This window comes from Zalophus californianus, chromosome 2 (genome assembly GCF_009762305.2).
Source record: "Zalophus californianus isolate mZalCal1 chromosome 2, mZalCal1.pri.v2, whole genome shotgun sequence".
NCBI classification, from domain to species: Eukaryota; Metazoa; Chordata; class Mammalia; order Carnivora; family Otariidae; genus Zalophus; species Zalophus californianus.
In genome coordinates, this window is record NC_045596.1 from 84,120,031 (window position 1) to 84,141,661 (window position 21,631).

General features: G+C 38.6%; 1 protein-coding gene across 3 annotated transcripts in view; it reads left to right on the plus strand.

The window, feature by feature from the left end:
- Positions 1–21,631, plus strand: part of NFKB1 (nuclear factor kappa B subunit 1) — a 109,583-nt gene that overhangs the window by 21,151 nt on the left and 66,801 nt on the right. For 2 of the 3 annotated variants that reach the window (XM_027597801.2, XM_027597803.2), the window contains exons 2-5: positions 647–692; positions 5,400–5,475; positions 9,324–9,364; positions 13,398–13,496. In XM_027597801.2, the coding sequence (XP_027453602.1) occupies positions 654–692; positions 5,400–5,475; positions 9,324–9,364; positions 13,398–13,496 (255 nt within the window). In that variant the 5' untranslated portion in view covers positions 647–653. The remainder of the gene's footprint in view (positions 1–646; positions 693–5,399; positions 5,476–9,323; positions 9,365–13,397; positions 13,497–21,631) is intronic. The other variant, XM_027597802.2, reaches the window with a different exon arrangement.

A 21,631-nucleotide genomic window follows, 5' to 3' on the forward strand; every position in this document is an offset into this window, starting at 1 on the left:
AATCAGGAGTCCAACACTTAACCGACTGAGCCACCCAGGCGCCTTTCTATACCACTTGGACAACGGTAGGAAATGACTTACTGCAGTGGAACGCACTGGAGGGCAGAGCATGGCACACCGTAGTTGTCCCCTCCTAGTGCTGCACAAATCACTGACCAGGCCCCTCTGACAGCAGGAGGACCTTCTCTGAGCTTTTCAACTCTAGAAGTGGGTAGAAAGCTTGGATACAGTTCTAGTACCATCGCAGAATTCATGAAAGGTTGGAAAGTAATCTACACACAGAGCTAAGACTAAATCCTTGAAGTCTAGATGGTGACAAATAGAAATGACCTCTAAGAATTTCAGTATGTATGATTTTTATACAGAGGATGAAGATTGGTTGCACCAAACTCCAGGACACTGTTGTGAGCTTGCCATGGTTTTGGATTGTACATACGTGGTAATTCTTTGATTGTGCAATTTTCCTGCTGGTAGATTTCAATTTCAAAAAGGAACTTCTCTTCTAAGGTTGATGTCCCCCCTCCTAAGACTTTTAAAAAGGATTATGTTTGGTCTTACTGGAATAATATAGTTTACTCCTGCATGATGGAATTCTTAAGTGTCATTACATTCTTATAGTCTGATTTTGTTTTGTTTTGATACACAGCTCCAGAATGGCAGAAGACGATACATATTTGGGAGGGCATGAACAAGTAAGTATTATAATCTCACTGATAATTTTTTTGTAAATGTATTCATATTTTTAAATATACAGAGGCAGCAGTAGTAGTTATCAGGAAAACTCTAAAATTGGTAGAAATTTATTTTAAATTGTTTTTGCAGTTTCCCTGTCCCTCCATGTGAGGTCAGAGAGGACGTGTCATATAAAATGAGTAACTTAAACCCTCCTAGCACACGTACTATTGCATAAAAATTATATATGCTACGGGTCAAATGATAACTACCATATTAGTTTCCCAGGGCTACTTTAACAAATGATCACAAACCAGGTGGCTTAAAAAAAAAAACAAAAACACAGAAATATATGGGGTGCCTGGGTGGCTTAGTCAGTTAAGCGTCCAACTCTTGGTTTTGGCTCGGGTCATGATCTCGGGGTTGTAGGATCAAGACCGCATCAGGCTCTGTGCTGGGTGTGGAGCCTATTGGGATTCTCTCTCCCTCTCCCACTGTACCCTCCCCCTCTCCCTCTCTAAAAACAAAACAAAACAAAACATGAAAACAGAAATATATTCTCTCACAGTTCTGGAGGCTAGAAATATCAAAATCCAGAATCAAGATGATGACAGGGTTGGTGACTTCTGGAAGTTCTGAAGGAGACTCTCTGTTCCCGGCTTCTCTCTCCTAGCCTGCTGGTGGTTGCCAGCAATCCTCAGTGCTCCTTGGCTTGTAGCTGCATCGCTCCTGCAGACCTGCCTATTTCCCTGGGTGTCTCTCCTGTGTCCCTGTATCCAAATCTCCCTCTCGTTTCTCTCACGAAGTCCCCAGTCACTGGATTTAGGGTCCACCCTTCAGTATGACATCTTCTTTACTTGATTACATCTGTGAAGACCTTATTTCTAAGTAAAGTTACGTACACAGGCACTGGGGGTTAGGACTTGAATGTGTCTTTTTGGGGGGAAACACAAAATATTTATTTAAAGCTTATCTAGTGTGGAGGCAAATTAGTGTAGTGAAAAGAACTCTGGCCTTAGAATTCAAATATATTTTTGTAGATGCTGACTTCTACTGATCAGCTCTTAAAACTTGAAGAATCACTTGGCCCCCCACCATCCCACTTTTCTCATTTGCAAAATAGGAATGCTAGCCCCATACTCACAAGGATGTTGAAAAGACTGAATGGGCAATGAATGTGTTTGGGGAACATATAACAGTTCATTATAATTTTATTTTCGGTTATGAAGGGATACCAATTTTTTTTCGCCCAACTTTTTACTTTGAAAAATTTCAGGTCTATAGAAATATTGAATAGTCCAACAGATCTTTGTTGAATATTTTGCTTCCTCCCCATCCCTCCCTCTCTTTCTCCCTCCCTCCCTCTGTATGTGCATACATACATATGTGTTTTATATATTTTATATTAGATGTATATAAAATGAACCATTTGAAAGCAACTTCCAGAGTCTAGGGTAATTACAATAGCACTATTAAATTTTTAACATAATGATTTTTAAGGAGTATTTCGGCTATTTATTGAGGCATTACTATGTACCAGAACATTGGCTAAGAAGGACTACAAAGTGATAGAGCTGCCATTCTAATAGGAGGAACAGAAACATAGTTTCTATATAGTGATAAATGCTGCCATAGTAGTTTGTACAGAATGAGCTAGAAATGTCAAAAGGGATCACTCTACTACCTGGAGGGAAGAGCAGAGTTATGAACGACTTTCCAGAGAAAGTCTTTGTAAGCTGCGATTTGGAAAATGTATTTTGCTAGACTAGACAAGGAGAGGGAACACTAGGTACCAGGACACCCTGGCCCAAGATTCATAATCATTTCACATTAAAACTTCACTGGCAACCACCTAAAAAATGGATTTTCCAAATGTATGCATGCAAACAGGAAAATAAAACCAAAAGTGAAATACTTTTCAAGGGATCTGGTATCACTTCTGCAAATAAAATATTGTGTAGCATTCACTACTCTTGACAATCTTCTGATTTATTTAGAAAGAATGAATATACATTGCTTTTCACATTAAGATGCTCTTTTTAAATTTTATTGTACAAATGGTGATATAGGATCAATCTAGGAACATTTTCTTTGATTACAGCAGAAGAGATATTTGGCCACTCATATTATCAAAACCCATGTTTTACCTTTCATTTTTAATATGCTATCTCTAACATTTGAAGGCAGACTCTAATCAGCATTAGGGTTGTTCTCCTTGGTTTTAGACCATGCTTTCCTGTCTATACACAGGAAATCTTATCAACAAGAGATGGTCCTTTAATGCCACACAAAAGTAAAACCTGCTGAAAACATTCATTTCGAGAGTTTTTCTTATGTGGGCACTTTTGTGATCATCAGCAATAGGGGTGGGGTACGATCTGATATTTCCATTTTTGAGGCGAGAGGTCCTTGAAGTAGGAGGTTTTTTTTTTCTCCTTGTCTCAAGATTAACGGTATATATTTCCTGAAGTGTACATGTCCTCAGTGAAATATCCCCAGTGTTTTTAACATATTCTGGAATTTGCTGTCCAACCGTGACCTGATACACAATGCAAGGTGCAGCGCACAACGCGGCTTCTGTCTTCCTTGTCTGAAGTGGAGTGTGCGCCTCAGTTCCAAGACCACCGCTCTTCCCTCTCCTCGGTTATTTTAGCCACTCGCAGGACCATAGGGAAGACATTTTTTTGCTAGGTCATCTCTTCTCTGAGACTGGCAAATACTCTGTAAGGTGGGGCCCATTTTTTACAATAGCATGTTTTTTGATTCCTATGTTTCCTTTCCAGTGAACAATGGATAGCATAGATGAACTTTACTCTTAAGCATTGAAGTGGAGCAGATTTACTGTTCCTCAACTGAAAATTTGCATACCTCACAACTGGATCTGAAATGTTCTTTATTTAAACACTGTGCTTCTTACTCTTGATTTAACTAGGCATACTAGGCTCGTAGGTTCCAGGAACCTCCAACAATATAGTAATAAAAGAAAAAAAAAGGAGGGGTGCCTGGGTGGCTCAGTCGGTTAAGCATCTGCCTTCGGCTCCAGCATCTGCCTTCAGCTCAGGTCATGATCCCAGGGGCCTGGGATCGAGCTCCGCATTGCATCAGGCTCCCTGCTCAGCAAGGAGTCTGCTTCTCCCTCTCCCTCTGCCCCCTCCCTGCTTGTTTGCTGTCTCTCTCTATCTCGCTGTCTCGCTCACTCACTCTCAAGTAGGTAAAAATCTTTTTTTTTTTTAAAAGGAGTAAATTGTAATGCTCCTTTTTCTTTTTGTTTAATACCAGCTTACTAACTAGCATATCATAAAAAATGAAATATGGTTGGTTTTTGTGCGGTCCACAGACTTTAGGTTGAAACAAATGCTAGCTCAGAAGTACAAATTTTAAGTCCTGAATGAACTAAATGGAAAGGAAATTTTCTCTTGGGGTAAGTACTTATTAGTAACTTATCAAGATAGAATATATAATTCAATCAACACATATTGCTTGCCCACTGTGTTAGTTCTCTGTTGCTACTGTAACAAATTACCAGACATTTAGTGACTTAAAACAACACAAATTTATTCTCTTACAGTCTGAAGGTCAGAAGTCTAAAATCCAGGTGTTCACAGGGCTAAATTCCTTCTGAAGGATTTCTTTTCCTTGCTTCTTTGAGCTTCTACAAGTGGCCTGCATTCCTTGGCTTGTGACCCCTTCATCACGTCAGCTTCTTGTTTCCATTGTCATATCTCCTACCATTCACTTTGATCTCCTCCATCCCTCTTACTGAGCCCACTTGAATACTTCAGGATTATCTCTCTATGTCCATATGAGAGAGAGAGAGAGAGAGAGAGAGCACGAGCAGGGGGAGGGGCAGAGGGACAGGGACAAGCAGACTCCCTGCTGAGTAGGGAGCCTGATGCAGGGCTCAGTCCCAGGATCCCAAGATCATGACCTGAGCGGAAGTCAGACACTCAACAGACTGAGCCACCCAGGCGCCCTTCTGTGTCCATATTCTTAATTTAATAACATCTGCAAACTCCTTTTTGCTATATGAGATAGCATTCACAGGTTCTGGGGATTAGGATATAGTTGTTTTGAGGGGGACCATTATCCAGCCTATCACACCTGTTAAATTCCAGGTATTTTGCATTGTGCTAAGTAAGTAGAGGTGGAAAAAAAAAAAGTGAGGGAGCTCTGTGCTCAGTTATATCTGCTGCTTAGACTGTAAGTTACATTTTTAGTTTTTCTGTAAATTGCTCCGGGGCTGTTGCCTAATTCTTATAGGTCTTGAAGTTGTATGGCTAGAGCAGGAGTTTCTTTACCATCATCAGAGAAATATTTCTAGGATTTCTAGGACTATATTCTTACTCTCATATTTTTGAGAGTACAGCTTTAAATCATTCATTAAAAAAATATTAAGTATCCACTCTGTGATAAATATACACTGGGCCCTAAAGATATACTAATAAGCAAGCTACACCAGGTGCTGGCCTCTGTGGACTTTATAGTTAGGTCATTCTTCTCAGATCCCTTTGTCACATAAACATGGCCCAAACATGTAAAGTTCTGTACACATGAGAATTTCGCTAGGTCTCATGAACATGTTTTTAAAATCCTGACTTGAAATATTTTCAGATTTTTCTTTGTGCTTTCGTTTTTGTTCCAATAATTGTTTTAGGTGTTTCAACTTCAGATATTTAATACAATGTTGGAAAAGTAAAGATTGAATTATTTAAATTTTTTTTTTACAGATGTTTCATTTGGATCCTTTGACTCATACAATATTTAACCCAGAGTTGTTTCAACCAGAGATGCCACTAACTACAGGTAAGAAAACTCCTCATCCCTGTTACCCTGTCATTTATTTTGCTTTTGTTTTTTTTTTAAATTCAAGATTCCCTAATAGCTTCTTGTAGCAAGTCACTAATATGCCTAGAAAGGAAATGGTGATACATGTTTTAAAAACCAACTTTCACTAGACTTGTTGGAACTATATTTGCACAGACTATACTTGCACAAAAGTGGTGTTCCATCCCACTTACCCATTGTCTGACTTAATTGTTAGTGATATCTGTGAGGATGGCTCAGAAGGAATTTTTTTCTGGTAGCATTTTCCTTTTCACCCAGTCTTATTAGCTCTGGGTTCTTTATAACTCCTGTTTCCTTTATCCCAGATGCACATGAGGTATTCTCCACTTCTCACCTCTGTTCCCCAAACATTTATTTGAGCGTCTGTTGTGTGCCATCCAGTGTGCCAGGCACTGGGGAAACAAAGTTTACAAAAGTTTACAAAAATCATAAAAATCATCTCAGTAGAAAAATCATCTTTTAAAAGCTTTTGGCTTCATAGTCTGACCAATTGGATAAAACTTAGGTTAATCATCCTTCCTTCTAATATGACTGTATTATTGCCATTGACAAATTGTTGAATCTCATATGGATGATTTAAAAAAATCAGCTCCTTTAGTCTCTTTTTATTTATTGATTTGTATGTAAGCTTTGTGTGATGGCTCTTTTTATGTGCTCCTCATATCACTAGTGGGACTTAACATATGCTCTGAGGCAGCGTGAGTAAATTGTGGAAGTTGTATATAGAACAGAGAGTGTTGTATTTGGGGGATCTGTCTGGTTCAGTGAGTAGAGCATGCGACTCTTGATCTCGGGGTTGTGAGTTTGAGCCCCATGTTGGGTGTAGAGATTATCTTTAAACAAACAAACAAACAAAAAACCCAGAGACTTGTAATCACCGAGTGGACTTCAGCTATTCTATTTACCATGGACTTGCTTGTCCTCATTGGGAGACTTCATCCAGTTTGTATCATTCTCACTTAAAATTAATATTGTTACTATGGTAGCCACTTTTTCTTTTTTTAGATCAAAATATTCTGCATTTTTTTATCACTATTATGTATATCTAGGAATTCTTGGGAGGGAAAAAATAAATCTGCTATATGTTGACCTTCCCTAGCAGAAGTTGTATGGCTGAGGCCTTTCTCTTTACCCCACAGAATGTATTTTGTAGGCTGCTGTAGGAGAGATCTCGTGAAGTGCTGTCCAATCTGAGCTGTAGGTCAGCTTCCTGGGAACAAGTAAAGATCTTGGTAGCTTCTGTGTTTCCTGTGAACTTTTTATTCTGGGGTTCAAAGTTCTTTCTTAGTATCAAAGTTCTTTCTTAGCTTTATTGAAAGCCTAAGAACTTGGTTCTGTCGTCAGAAAACATAAACATTTCCATTTAATGCCTTGTAAATGCTAAATAGTACCCTGAGTAAATGCCTTCTTAATGTTTTTATTTCATCAAGTTTATGGAGGTTGAAATAAGATTATAAAAAGAAACATCTCAGTAAATATTATGTGGTCAGAGCTTCATGTTGTAGAAATTATTTTGCCATAGTATTAGAAAAACTCTTAAAATTATACCTCAAAATCTCATATTCCAGTTATTACCTCATCATTTTTATTGTTATGTTTTTCCCTCTCTGTTGCAGTGGCATAGTCCAATTATTATGATCCAAGATGTATGGATGTTTTATTCACTTTTTAAAGGGTAGAGAGGTTATTTAAGCCAATATTAACTTGTAATTCTCATGGATGTTTTATCTTCTTGAAATCTGAAACTATTAGTTCTACTACTTGTTGAAAATTTTATGTGATACGGTACAACTTTTAGGTCTATAATGTTATATATACTGTAAGTTAAATTTCTCTGCATAGTGGGATGTTACTTCATGGCATAGAAATGTGGCCAAAATAAAATTGGCATTAAAATGACTACATGCATATCAAATCTAATTTTCTAGTTGATTTAACTTTTGAGTGTGTTCCCTAAAAGAGAAAAATGGCCCCACTTCACTAATAAAATTCCCAAAACTTGGAATTTCACATATTTAAAGGAAATTAAGCCATACAGCAAAAAATAATAGCAAATCTTCAAGTATTTTTAGAAGAGTTAATAAGTGAGAGACTTGAAGTTTAACATAAACGTGATCTAACTCTTCTGTATTTTCCATGACATACAAAGGTTGCTTTTTTAGAGCCTTCTCTTATTGATACAGCATTCAAGAGGGAATGTTTTTATGAGTAGATTTGTTACATTATCACAAAGCTGTATTAGTAGTGTGAAAATGTTTCTATTTCTAAGCAGTTTTATTTCCCTGTCAAAAATTAAGTTCTAGCCATTTTTTGGAATTTTTAAATTGCAATTTTTTTCCTAAAAGTATTTTAAGGTATCCAGGATAAATTTCATACAGACAAGAGAAGATAATTTTCTTAAATTAATACTGCATTGGCCAGTCACTACCCATTTTTCCTTTCTTGTGTATGTTTTGCTTCAAATTCAGTCATTTTTCAACTGACTTCCTTATAAATTTCTTGCATAATAACAGGAAATAATTATACCTTTGTTTCCTCTCTAGCCTTATCCTGATTCATCATAACACTGAGAAGATAAAAATAAATTCTCTCTTAAGTTATAGTTGATTTTTTTAATTTCAACATGAAGATTTAAATCTTCTTCATAAACTTATTTATCTAAAATAATATGAACTTCTGTTATCTAAAAGAATGAACTTCTGGTTAAGAGACTGTGAAAGACTGAAATGAACACAGAAACATTCTCCTACAATTTTGTTAGTATCAGACATCTTAATTTGCAGTCAAATGAGTGAGAAACACCATATGCCTCTATTGCAGAGCTGAGGGTTATTATACTATTAACATAAAAACCAGCTGGGGAGCTTAGGGACTTTCTCATATTGAACAATTTGATTTTATACTACCAGAGGTTCTGATTTGCCTTTGAATTTTCCAAAGTCAGATATAGTCTGGGTATCGATTAAGCTTCTAGTCTTCTTTATGTTTTTATCATAATTTATTGAAATGCAGCTATTGTCAATTAAATTTTTTACAGGATTTTATAAAATGCCTGTGCTGTTTCAGAAGAGTTGATATGAGAGTACTCAGTATTCAGAGATTGTATACAAACATCAAAAGCTATGAATTAGCAGGAAATGTCCACCAGATTTTTGGTGCAATAGACCAAATGAAATTGGGAGGGCAGGGAAAACAACCTAGCCAGTTGGGGAATGAAGGCAGTACTTGGGGATTCAGATAAGGGAAAGGAACCAAACACTTAGTTCAGGAAAGGCAGGTAGCCTGAGATCACTATCAGTGTATTTCACACATGTGGGCGCTAGCTCAGTCTCTTCTACTTTCACATTAAGCACGTTCTCTTTGAGGAATGGAAGTCAGTGTCTAATGAGGTGAAGGCAAAAGGAAATGTCATGGTGCCCAGGAAATGGTTGCTGCTTTTAACTGGTATTTGTGTCATTTTAAAAATGCTTTGTTAGTAGTCAAGATTTTGAAGGCTGTTGACATCTTCATCCTTGCCAGATGGACATCACACCTTTTCTTGGATTGATGCAATGTGCTATCACCATTCAACATATGTTTATTTATCGTGGTTCTCTAAACGCATAAAACTGTTATTAAAAATAAAGTTACTAGTCAAGTGAGGAAGGTATTTATATCAGTATGGAATTTTAGCTAACAAATGAATTTGAAACCTCTATTTAAAAACATAGTTTCAGGGTTTTTTTTTTTTTTTACTTTATATTTTGTAGCAAATTTGAGAAGCCTCACAGTTTCTTTTGCTTTCTGTTTGTTGTTTTCACTTTTAGCAGATGGTCCATACCTTCAAATATTAGAGCAACCTAAACAGGTAAGAGGATTAAAGGGATGGGACTTCCTCTTTAAATGTGAGATCCATAAGTCTCATATTCGTATCTCAAGCACTGAATAAAATAATAAGTGAATTTTATGAAGGAAGTAGCTTATCTAGAAGTTTAGCAGCCTACTACCAAATTATTTGACAACATTATTTGTCTGCTTTACATTTATCTTAGTCATTCTTCCAAGTGTCCTGAGCCTCAGTCGTAGTTCTGTAAAACCTAGATGATTACAGATCCTTACTACCTCACTATCTCCACCATCTCTGTGCTTAGCGGCCACTCCTAGGAAAGGCATAGGTTGTCTCCATTCATTTTCATTTATAAGGAAACAACCGTACATGCAGTTCATAGACACTAACTTATACCCATCAACCCTGTCCCTGCACAGACGGTAATTTCTTAGCCTTCCTCCTTCCTTTAGAAGCTCCAGCCCCTTCTGTTTTTTCTTTGGGACACATGACCTAAGGTATTACAAGTACCAGTGAGGTGTAGGTAATGTATTAGAATGGACAGTTGAGTCCTTCTCCCTCTGGGTGTTAGCCTGAGACTCAGCCCCTTTGGAGACAGGAGAGGAGCATTTTATTTTATCAGGTTCTTCCTCTTAACCACTAGATTTTGTCGGGGATGCTTGGGAATTGAAGTGGCTACCTCACCATGCCCTGACTCTGTGGATAAATATTTATTGGAAATTGGATGGGACCATTGCTATGAAAGAGGAGGAAAGAGAATCTTCATGTTTTTCTTAGAAGGTATAGGGGAGAGCTTAATTATGAGGGGATTTTTAGGAGACTAGTATAAGTCCCCCACAGAATGAGGGCAGAGCAAGTAAATCTCTGAATGGATGTGATTACCACATTTGTGTGAGACTGGAGATGCGTATACCTGCTGTCTTGCAGTTAATACCCAAAACCTTTCTTAATGTTTCTAGTAGCTCTTCTGCATTGTGTAACATCTAACAAATCCTAACTAGGTCAAGAACTTAAATAAAGCATCCATTGTGGTTACTGTAATTGTGACATGTGTTTAGATTTCAGTTAGAATTTAAAGGATAGAACTATCTTAACTATCATTATAAGGCTGGACTGAGATAAAAGTTTTTGATGCGGAGATGGAATGCCACATGAGACTTTGGACACTGTTCTGGTCGTTTGCAGTGGCAGACCGACTCCATGGGCTGCCAACATGACTTGCCTTTGCTTTACCTCCATGTCCAGTTCTTTAACAGTGACTTCTCACAAGAGGTAGCCAGTTTTCTCAAAGACCCTCCCAGTGGAAGTTTATCCCCTTGGAAGTCTGTGCAGTGGTCTCGCCTCCTGGAAAACTTCCTAGCTTTCAAAATCTGCTAGCTCTTGAAAGTGAGAGATCAAACTAAAATCTGTGTCTCTGCGTACCAGGCAAAGCATGTTTTTCAAATATTTATTTTCAGAAGCATAAACAAGAATTTTTAAATGCAGTTCCTTATTATGGGTCCAACAGTTATAAGGAAAAATTGACACATATGATTTACCGAAAGGGCTGTGTAAATCCAAAATTCAAAATTTAATTCACTATGCGTAGATGTCTAAAAGCTCACCTGAGTAAAACAATGTGTTTGTTTACCAAGCTGATGTTATTTTGATGTCTGACTCCAGTGAAAGTAAAAAGATTGTATTTAAGTCAGACTTTCTGACCGGATGGATGTAGCCCTTGCCTTTGAGGTTGATGACTCATCATAAGCAAATGGAGTTACTAAAATGAATGGCTGTGGATCGACAAACCTCTAATCTCAAAACTTTAGAATCAGAAACACATTTAGACTATACATGTGAAGACATCTTATCTTCCTGAAAAAAAATGTAATAAATTTCCATCCTCAGGCTAAAAATTCCTTTGCACAGAAGTTTAGATACTCTTATGCAATCATGAATACTATCTATTGTTTTTCAAACTGTTAGCAAGCTATTAAGACATGTCTCTTTACTCATATTCTATTTGACACGACTCCCAATAAGATATAGAAGTATATATGTATATATTTTTCCACCTGCCTAAAGGAATTTTGTTATTAAAGACAATGAATTACTTTATTAAAGTTTTTATAATAAAAGTTAGAAAAATGTTTTTTCTTTGCCACAATTTTCCCCAGCTCTGAGATGAGTCATAGCGTAGACTACTAATCTTTAGAATATCCAGTTCTGTCGCATATTATTCAGTGCTAATTATCTAATGCTTTTTAAAAACCAAGGTTGTATTTAAGTAGATTAACAGTCAATAAATATCTTTATGGCTAGTCACTTCTGGAGGCTCATGTCATGCATGCTGTTGCTTTTTCGTGCTTTTAGAAATTTCATTTAATTATTAAAAATAAGCCAAAAGCCTTTGTCTACAAAAGGTACAGGGCTGAACATGTAACTTATTTTTTGGTTTGAATTTGGTGAGAAGCAAAACAGAGGAATTGCTCCTAAGCTCACCTCAAAAGGTTTCCCTGGTATTAGGTTTGAAATCTCCTGAGGAGTCATATGCAAAAGTTGCTTTAAGTCCCAATTTATTGAGTTGATCATACACTCCAGATCCATGTGTGACTTGAGGAACTTTCCCACACTAGGGAATTTACTTCAGGCCTCACTCATCCCGTGAAATATGCTTTAGGACTGATCCCCTTTGGAAATCAGAAAGTTCTCAGAAAATATAGGGACAGTTCCAGATTGTTACCAGAGGTTTAAATTATTAGTTCAGGGCTCCTGGACCACTCAGACTATTTTGCAAGACCCTATGAAGCATAATGAAATGTAGTGCAATCTAAGGAGGGCAAGAATTTCTACATTGGCCCATGAGCTCAAAGCTGTTAAAACCTTTGCATTTGCCAGGCTTTGCAATTGTTGAGTATGCAAGGTAGAAAGCCCCTACCAGCAAGTAGTGGGTGTGCGGAGCTCCTGATGGCCTAGTGATCTAGCACTGTTTATATGAAATCAGTCCCACTGTAAAAATAAATGAAAGGTGAGGATGTTTCTTAAAGTATATTAAGATATTTGAAAAGGATTTAAAAAAAGAAAAACTGTCTGATTAAGCTTAAACTATAACACTAACACATATTGACTGACAGCTTTATAAAGTTGAGTCTTTCAGGAAAAATATTGAAAGCTCCCTCATTATTAAGCTTCCTTAATATCAGATCCATTTTCATAATCGTCCTTGCTTTATTCTTGGTATACAAATACGTACAATTATCACTGTTAGTTTTGTAAATCATAAAATGCTAGCACTGGATTAGACCTTACAGATGGTCTTGTCTAATCTTCTCATTTGTATAGATTAAAAAAAACAACAACAACAACATGGAACTTCGGTGTTTATCAGCCCACAGTAGTTCACATGGTTAAAGGCCTCCAGCTGTCTCTTCACTGATGTACTATATCTGTAGAATTCTTGGGTTAATAATATTGAAAGAGATTATCTGGTTTTGGATTATTCGGGTCAGTATATCAAGCTTGAGCTTGATGATATCAATAATCATAAAATCCAAAATCTTCTGAACTGTTGCATGGAGTGTGTTCTACAACACGGATGCAGTATATTTAACAGGACATTTCTGTATCCCCTCCTGAACCAACTGTAATCAGAGTAGATAAAGGAATTCCTTTAAGTAAGAGTCAAAGAAGCGTAAGTCAGTAATATGGCCAAGTTCAGAGCTTGGCAGCAGCAATTCAAGATGAGGAAGCTCTGATTCAAACAAGCTGCAGCATGTCGAGTCCAAGGCTTAAAATCTTCAGCGGCTCACTCTCCGCATATGCACAGCAGGAGAGGTCCTGCAGGGTTAGCCACAGCTAACTTAGCCACAGCTCAGTACACAAGTATCAGTTAACATCTATGTTTATAATAAGATTATGGGAAAAGTGGTTCTCATTTGCAGAGTCCTCTTTCACAGTGTATGTTTTTCCTCTCTCACCTAATACACACAAGAATTAAACATTTGTATATAACTTTGCCCCTATAATTTTTAACAAGTGTTTCTCAAACTTGTTGGCTCTGTATTCACCTTTGCAGAGAGGATTTCGTTTCCGTTATGTATGTGAAGGCCCATCCCATGGTGGACTCCCTGGTGCATCTAGTGAAAAGAACAAGAAGTCCTACCCTCAGGTCAAAGTAAGTCTGTGGTGTCCTTCTATATGATTCTGGAAGATTTGATTTCCTAAGAGCAAAAGAATGGAATGCTTTAAGTGAATACCATCTGCCTTTGCTCCTAAGCTGTTCGCATGATGATTATAATTTTTAAGTAGAAATTTGTCTCTTAGCAATAGAAGTGACACGTTTTAAGATTCTATTAATATTTCCATGGAGTAGAACTTACTTCAACATTAACCAACTTTTACTATTTCTTGATCACCTTCAAGTGTTTTTTCGTTGTAATACTTCCTGAAATTTTAATAAGTCTTCGAAAGAAGTGCTTGATTTCAGCCCTTTGGAGATTCAGTGAGAGACAACAGATGACTGGGTGTGTGGATTATGTGGCACGGTATTTAACAGCATGAACTCCGATCCAGGCTCTCACTGGTTTGTCCAACACTTCTAAACCTCTGGACCCTAATGTGCACGATGCAGAAATGTGAATGGTGTGTACCTCATAGAGTCTTGTAGAGAGGGAATGAGAACATGAATATTAGTGTTCCACAGAGAGCCTGAAAGTGCTGTAGGGCCTCTCCTTGAGCAACTGTACAACAACACATGCCGGTCCTAGGAACCTACTGCTTCCTGATGTGCCTACAGCGGGCTTGGTCCAGCCTTTTACACATCCTCAAGTTCTTTTTCTGTCTGTTAGTTTAATTGAGAATATTGTTCTCAGAGTTAGTTTGAGTTTTTTATTCTCATAACATGACTCCGTGTTTCGTAGGCTGATTGCTAAGCGTTTTGCAGATAAGCCAGTCAATAATTACAATTTCGCCATTTGTAAAAGTTTTGTTTGTTCAGTAATTCAGGACTTTGGCAAAAGGTTATCAGCTCAGTTCCCACTAAGGTGTGTGTGCCTCTCAGGGTAGAACATTCTCATATCTTTTGTTGTTGGTTTGTTTTGAGGACTAGGTGAAGGGCAATAGGACAGAGCCTCAGTAAAACTGTGATGTGAAGGAAATTTGGCAACACGGAAATTTGTCTCTGGTGTTGCCAGCCTTGTGTTCTGCCTTCTCCCTCTCCTCCCTCTCCACCTCTAGGTGAAGGCCTCTCTAATTTCTTATCCCTGTTCCAAGACAGAAGACAAAATACTGTGATGTTATTCCTTACCTTTTGAGTGAAACTCACCCATAGTATCTAGCATCTGCCCTACCTGTCATGTTTGCAAGCTGGCTGCCGTGTGGGATGGAAGATGTTTTTCCCATTCAGGGTCATCAGGGAGGGTAAATATGATGTGTTTAACTCACAGAAGGAAACCACAGCCTTATGGTCTCAAGTCCTTTAGAATCTGGGTGAGGAAAGAGGAGCAATTAAACAAAGGAATTAGCATTTATTAAGCACCAAAGAGTTGCCAAATGCTTTACATATATGATCTCTTCTAATCCTCTTTTTTTTTTAAAGATTTTTATTTATTTATTGAGAGAGAGAGTGATAGAGAGCATGAGAGGGGGAGAGTCAGAGGGAGAAGCAGACTCCCTGCTGAACAGGGATCCCTATGCGGGACTCGATTCCGGGACTCCAGGATCATGACCTGAGCCGAAGGCAGTTGCTTCAACAACTGAGCCACCCAGGCGCCCCCTCTTCTAATCCTCACAACAATCCCCTGTAAGTAAAAAGTGTAATGTCTGTGAGGAGACTGAGGCTCAGAGAGAGGACTTCACTCACCTTTCTCAAGGATCGCTGGCTCTTCTTCGAAGGCTGTTGCTTGTCGAACTCTCCCGTGGAGTGTGTGCATGTGTGGTGCTGGAGGCAGGGACCGAGGGCACAGGGCATGGGAGGAAAAGGGCAAAAAGGAGCAGAGAACTGTAACTCTGGAAAACAAGAGGGAGAGAGGCTGGGGGCGAAGGGGTACTCAGATGTTAGGGAGTCAAATCCACCACTTTTTCCCTTTTCTTTCTTTTTCTTTCTGTCTTCCTTCCTTCCTTCCTTCCTTTCTTTTCTTTCCCTTTCTTTCTTTCTTTCTTTCTTTCTTTCTTTCTTTCTTTCTTTCTTTCTTTCTTTCTTTCTTTTTCTTTCTTTCTTTCTTTCAGAGAGAGTGCATGCATGCAAAAAGTGAAGGAGAGGCAGAGGGAAAGGGAAAGAGAGAATCCCATGTGAGGCTTGAACTCACAACCCTGAGATCATGACCTGAGCTGAAATCAAGAGTCGGATGCTTAACTGACTGACCCACTCAGGCCCCTTCCAGTGCTTATCTTTTTAACATATGTGACTGTGTATCATCTATATAAATATTTTATGTGTTTATGGGTGTGTGCTTACAATAAGGATAATTGAAAGATACATGTTATCTGCTTTGGTATTGTTTATAATTACTGAAGAATTAACATTAAGAGACAAACTGGGTGTTTTGTTTTTTTTTTCCGGACTGGCTCTGTACCAAAAATGTAAATTATGGTATTTTCGTGAACTATTTACTTGAATTCCTCCAGTCTCTTGTGGCTAAGTAACAATTTTTGATACTAACAAATACATAGCATTACCTTTGTTGTAAATTTATTACCTAATTAAAAAAAACTTTATCCATTTATGCTCAGTCTTCATACATCCTTCTCATGTAGTGGTTGCTGCCTCACATTTACAAAATAATTTAGAAATGAAACAGCCTAGTGGAGACATTAGAGGTTCTTGTCAAATCATAGTTTCTGTATCAAGGAGTTTAATACTTAGTGGGAAATACAGGTATATAAACAATTAAAAATAAAGTCAAAATATAAATGTGTAAGATTGCTCATTATTACACCTGAGCTACAGTGTCATTATTTCACCCAATCATTTATTTTTTATTCACTAATTCAACATATACTTATTAAGCATTTAGTCCAGTTGTAAGAGAAGGAAGAACAGTTTAGAGAATCTGTTACAAACTGTCATTGTTCTTCTAGCTTGTCTTTGTTCACTGAGAGTTTAAATGCCTCTGCTGTTCATAACAGTTAAAGGAAGTCATTTTATTTATCTTAAAAGCTCTTACTCAGAAGGCTGGAGAAGAGGGAGAGAAAGACACAACCATGAGGCATTTGTCCTAGAGCTCTTCTCCCAATCTCACTTTTAATAGTGATCCTAAAAGGGGACCTTTCAGGTTACAAAGGGATTTTAAATCCCTACTCTCTGTAAAATTTAGAGGAAAGAGTTGCTCTCAGTATCTGTCTCTCCTCAGGAGGATCTTTACAATTGTACGTGTCTTCTGTTGTAGTGAACTAAGCACCCTTCTTGTGTGAGGCTGGAAGGGGGAAGCAGTGGGCCAGATACAACTATATCAGGGTTTCTCAGACTCGGCACTACTGACATTTGGGACCAGAAAACTCTTTGTTGTGGGGGGCTTGCCAGTGCGTTGCAGGATATTCAGCAACATCCCTGGCTTCTACCTGCTAGAAGCCAATAGCCTCTCGACAACTGTGACAACCAAGTTATCTAGGTATTGCCAGATGCCCCCTGGGGGGGCAAAATTACCCTGCCTTAGGACCACTGATCTAGATGCAGGGTCAAATCAACCGGAACCTTTCTCCTATGCGTACTTTTCTACTTATAAAGCTGTTGCACATGGGTTATATGGAATTGCCCAAGTATATTATTTTGCAAACATACGTACTTTTCTCCATTATTAGTAGATACTTATTTTCAAGATGATGATCACAGTGACTGTATAATTTCTTCTCGGATCTCTGAGCTAGCGTACTGGATATTAAAGAGAAAGAAAAGAGAAGAAAAAAGATGTCTTCAACCTTCCATATTCTGATAACTACGTATCTAAAAGTTAACATAGGAGCTCTGTTGGCACTCGGGTATGAACTGTTGCAGAAGAGAAAGTGAAAGTGGAAACAGGCTCAGCCCAGGCAGCGAGCCTGCAGGGCCGCTGTCGGTGTGTGAGCAGTGGGAGCATCAGTGGAATTGTCCTCACCCTCCCTTCCAGTGGAGGAAGGTATAACAGGGGGTGCCCCACACTCACCGCAGAACGCATTCCTGCAGGAATTCAGAGGGAGGGCATTTAGATTTACTGGGAAGAAATGCTATTTCTGAGGTCTACATATGCTACATCCTTACTAAGTACATTTGTTCAGTTTTAACAGTGAAATATTACGGGCTCTGCCTTTTCCTCACCTCCAGCCTCCTACTGTTCTCTCTCTCCCTCTCTTCGAGCACACCACTCCCGTGAGAGGCCTCTGAAAGGCTCCCTGTGCTGTCACACGTAGGCAACAGCAAAGGGTCGGGGGCCACCCTGAAAGCTGCTGGGGTTCACTGTGACCCCTAACAACACTTTATAGAGTGCATGAACGTAAAACCCACTTGGCTTACTCTCTTGCTAATTGTCCAGATATGATACTCAAGTTAAATCATTTTAAAACAACTCTAGGGGTCTACCCACTCCTTTTTCTACTGGAATTTTGTCTCATGCCTAAAACCCTATTTCTGATAAGCTGGGTGTAAGCCAGGCTTAGACGCACTCTTGCCATGTGGAGATTATTTCTAGAACTCAGGCTATGAGCTACGGGACCATCTGGTGCTCTGCATGCTTCTTTCAAGTCAGAATCCTGTTCCGATTTCTAGAGCCTTGCTGTGTAAGTCTTCACAGTCTTTTTATTTTTTTTTAAGATTTTATTTATTTATTTGACAGAAAGAGGGAGAGAGAGAGCACAAGCAGGCAGAGGGAGAGGGAGAAGCAGGCTCCCTCCTGAGCAGAGAGCCCGATGCAGCACCTTGATCCCAGGACCCCGAGATCATGACCTGAGCCGAAGGCAGACGCTTAACAGACTGAGCCACCCAGGCACCCCTTCACATTCTTTTAAAAAAAAATTGTTTTAATTACAAAATACTTCAAGCATATTTTAAGAACATTTAAAAATTGGTATGACAGACACCAGGTACACCATCTGGATTTAATAGATCTTAGCATTCTACCATGTGAGCTTCTAATCTATCAATGAAACGCAGTTACAGCTACAAGCCTTCTATCACTTTTTCCTTCTTGGTAAGTAAACCACTACTCTGAACTTTCATTCTCTGATATGCTTTAATACTTTTACTACGCTAAGTATGCTTCCATAAATATTGGCATTTTCAGGAGAACTAATTTTTACTGGCTTCCACCCTTATTTTCTATTATATTTCATGGCTCCTTTTCAGGGCAAACGAGAGTTAAAACTAGGCTCCGTCGAAGATCAGTGTTCACTTTGATCCTGCTGATTCGTCTTTATCAGCTAGAAAGAATTTATTCATTTACACTGTGGAGCTTATTCTGACTCACAACAACAACAAAATAACATTAAGAGAAAAATCTAGGGAAAGTAAATATGTGGACGAACCATTATATCTTGCCCTTTTTAAAGAAAGCTTTCCTGTTGTTAAACATTTAATATTCTATTATACTATCCAGCAAAATTTCTCTTTAAAGTTTCCTCACTTCTGATTTCATCACGAAGCTCCTAATGGAAGAGGCTGGTAGAAAAGCCCAAGTAGCTTCCTTGGGGCCAAGCTTGTCCCTGCCTGTTTTTGACTCAGCAAGGAGTGCCTAGGAAGGCTCGTTTCCCTTTTTCCCGAAAGTTATGCATCAGATTTTTTTATTAATCAAGCTGCTTTCCTCTTCACAGAGGTGGAAAGGCGCCAATAGGAGCAGCTCCATGGGGCTTTGTAAACTCCCAGTGATTCTTTTCCAGTGTGGCAGAAAGTACCCATCCTCCAGCAGAGCCCACTCTATGCCAAACAGAAATCAGTGTCAGTGACCTTGATTCTAAAATACAAATAGCTTACCAGTGGGTATTTTTATTTTCTCTTTAGTTATAAATATCAAATGCAATGGACTACAACTTGAAACACAGCTGATGGGAGTGTAACTATTTTTAATCGAATGTTTTCTGAAAGCTTGTCTCACATATGTGTTCTTTCCTGAGTGTTTTACATTGAACAGAAGGCATGTGTTGAAATATGTAGGTCAACAACAGCTTTTTTGTTGTCCCCCTACCCACTTGATTTCTTTTTTTTTTTTTTAAATCTCCACTCTCAGTGCCTCTCACTTAAAAATCCTAAATGGTGAGTTCTGTCAAGGTCCAATAAAGACTGGCTGATCTGCTGTGGCATTTAAGGCTATCATATATCCTTGCATAACCTTTCCTTTGTATAAACTTGTCTGATCCAGGAGGTTTGCCATTTTAAGGATCTAGTTTTAATACGAATTTTGAATAATTTAATCTGACTCAATTTCTAAAAACAGGGAAGAAAATCACCAGTAATCAGTTAGGCATGCATATAGAACCTAGGTTCATAGCATTTATTAAAATTTCCATCAGCAACCCTAAGCTGTTTCCTATTTGCATATGTTCATAGGGGAAATAACGACATCCCCTAGGCAGAGAGCCCTGTGCTCTGTATATTGAGGAGAGGGCTTTGTGGCCTGGGTCCCTTTTTGTGGTTTCAGAGAACTTTGAGACTTCTGAATTTCTGTGCAGAATTTTATGCAAATGTACATACATTTTTCTGAAGAAATAACTTTTTAATCAGATATTCAAAGGGAAGGACTCAAACATGGTTAAGAATCAATGCTGTGAAGTACATCTCTTTAGCTTTTTGATAGCAGCTAATTAAAAGATTAGTTGGTGTATATATATGTATAGAATGTCTTTGTAAATTTTTTCAGTTTTTATTTTTGTATATGTTTTCGCATTTTTTTTAATCCATTTTAAGTGAGTTGAATACTTCAGGTTGCCAACACAAAGCTCAGGAAAGCCTCCCTTTACCTTGGTTGTAGGGTGGAAAAGAAGGGAGACTTACTATCAACAGACGAAAAAAGTGAATAGACTTCACTGCTTTTTCTCTCTTGCCCTTCCATATTGATGCTGATTCAGCATGAAGGTAACCATTAGTGATTGAAATTAAAAGAGAGAAAATTCATTTAACAAATATTCTTTGAGCCCTGTGTGTCCGGTCCTCTCTAGGCAAGCAGACAAAACTCTCTCCAGTGTGCAACCACAATCTAGACTTCTAGATAATTTTTCTTTCCAGTAGTTCAGAAGTTTTGCATTTGGCCCCTTGAACAAAATATTACCTGGTAGAATATTTTTAAAAATAGCCCTCTAAACTCACCATATGTGTTCACTGTCTCTATTATGAACTAGAGAGGGCTACTCATTAAGGAAACTTCTAGCAGAGATCATAGCTGTGAAGCTTAACCCTTAGAGATTATCAAGGGAACCCCAGATTGTCTGAATTTTAAGTTTTGTTTTGTCGGTCCTGGCTTGGTGACCTTCCTCTGCTGGTCATTCTTAGTTTTCTTCCCTCTACTCTTCTTTAAATACATGATTGTCCTGGGACTATTCTTCAATCTAAAGCAAATCTCTGATGGCTTCTAACCCTTGTGGTCTCAGTCTGAAGATTATATATAGTGTCTCCCCATTCCATTCAAGAATGTAGGTCTCATAAAGTCACATACTGGTAATTCTTCTTGATAAGATAAGAATATCCAGAAGTACTATGCCCTCAAAATGTGTAACACCTCCTCTTCCACCGACAAGCTGTTTCTCAGCCTGTCAGCTGGTCTAGAGGTGAGATGGTAGACTCCCCTGCAGTCTCAGCCTACTATTCTCACCTGCGGGGGGACGGGGCCCAGATCAGAACCCTCTGGCCTATACTCGCCTCCCTGAGGTCTCCTGAGGGTGCGCTGGAAGGTGCGTAAAGACTTTCACAGACTGTTCCTCTCACATCGAGGTCCCCATCAACCCAATAGAACGATTATAAGAATGGATTGTTGTGCTTACTTTCATCATCTCATTTAGGCATCACAACAATCCACTGAGGTAGGTTCTCTGATCCTCATTTGATAAATGAGAAAATCAAAGCCTAGAAAAGTTAAGAAGCTTACCCTGAGTCTCACAGTCTTTCTGGGATGGAGCCCAAGATTTCTGTTCAGACAGTATGATTTTTTTTTTTAAGATTTTATTTATTTATTTGAGAGAGGGAGAGAGAGCAGGAGTAGGGGAGCAGAGGGAGAGGGAGAAGCAGGCTCCCCACTGAGCAGGGAGCCCGAAGTGGGGCTCGATCCCAGTACCCTGAGATCATGGCCTGAACCGAAGGCAGACCCTTAACTGACTGAGCCACCCAGGCAGCCCCAGACAGTATGATTTAAGAGT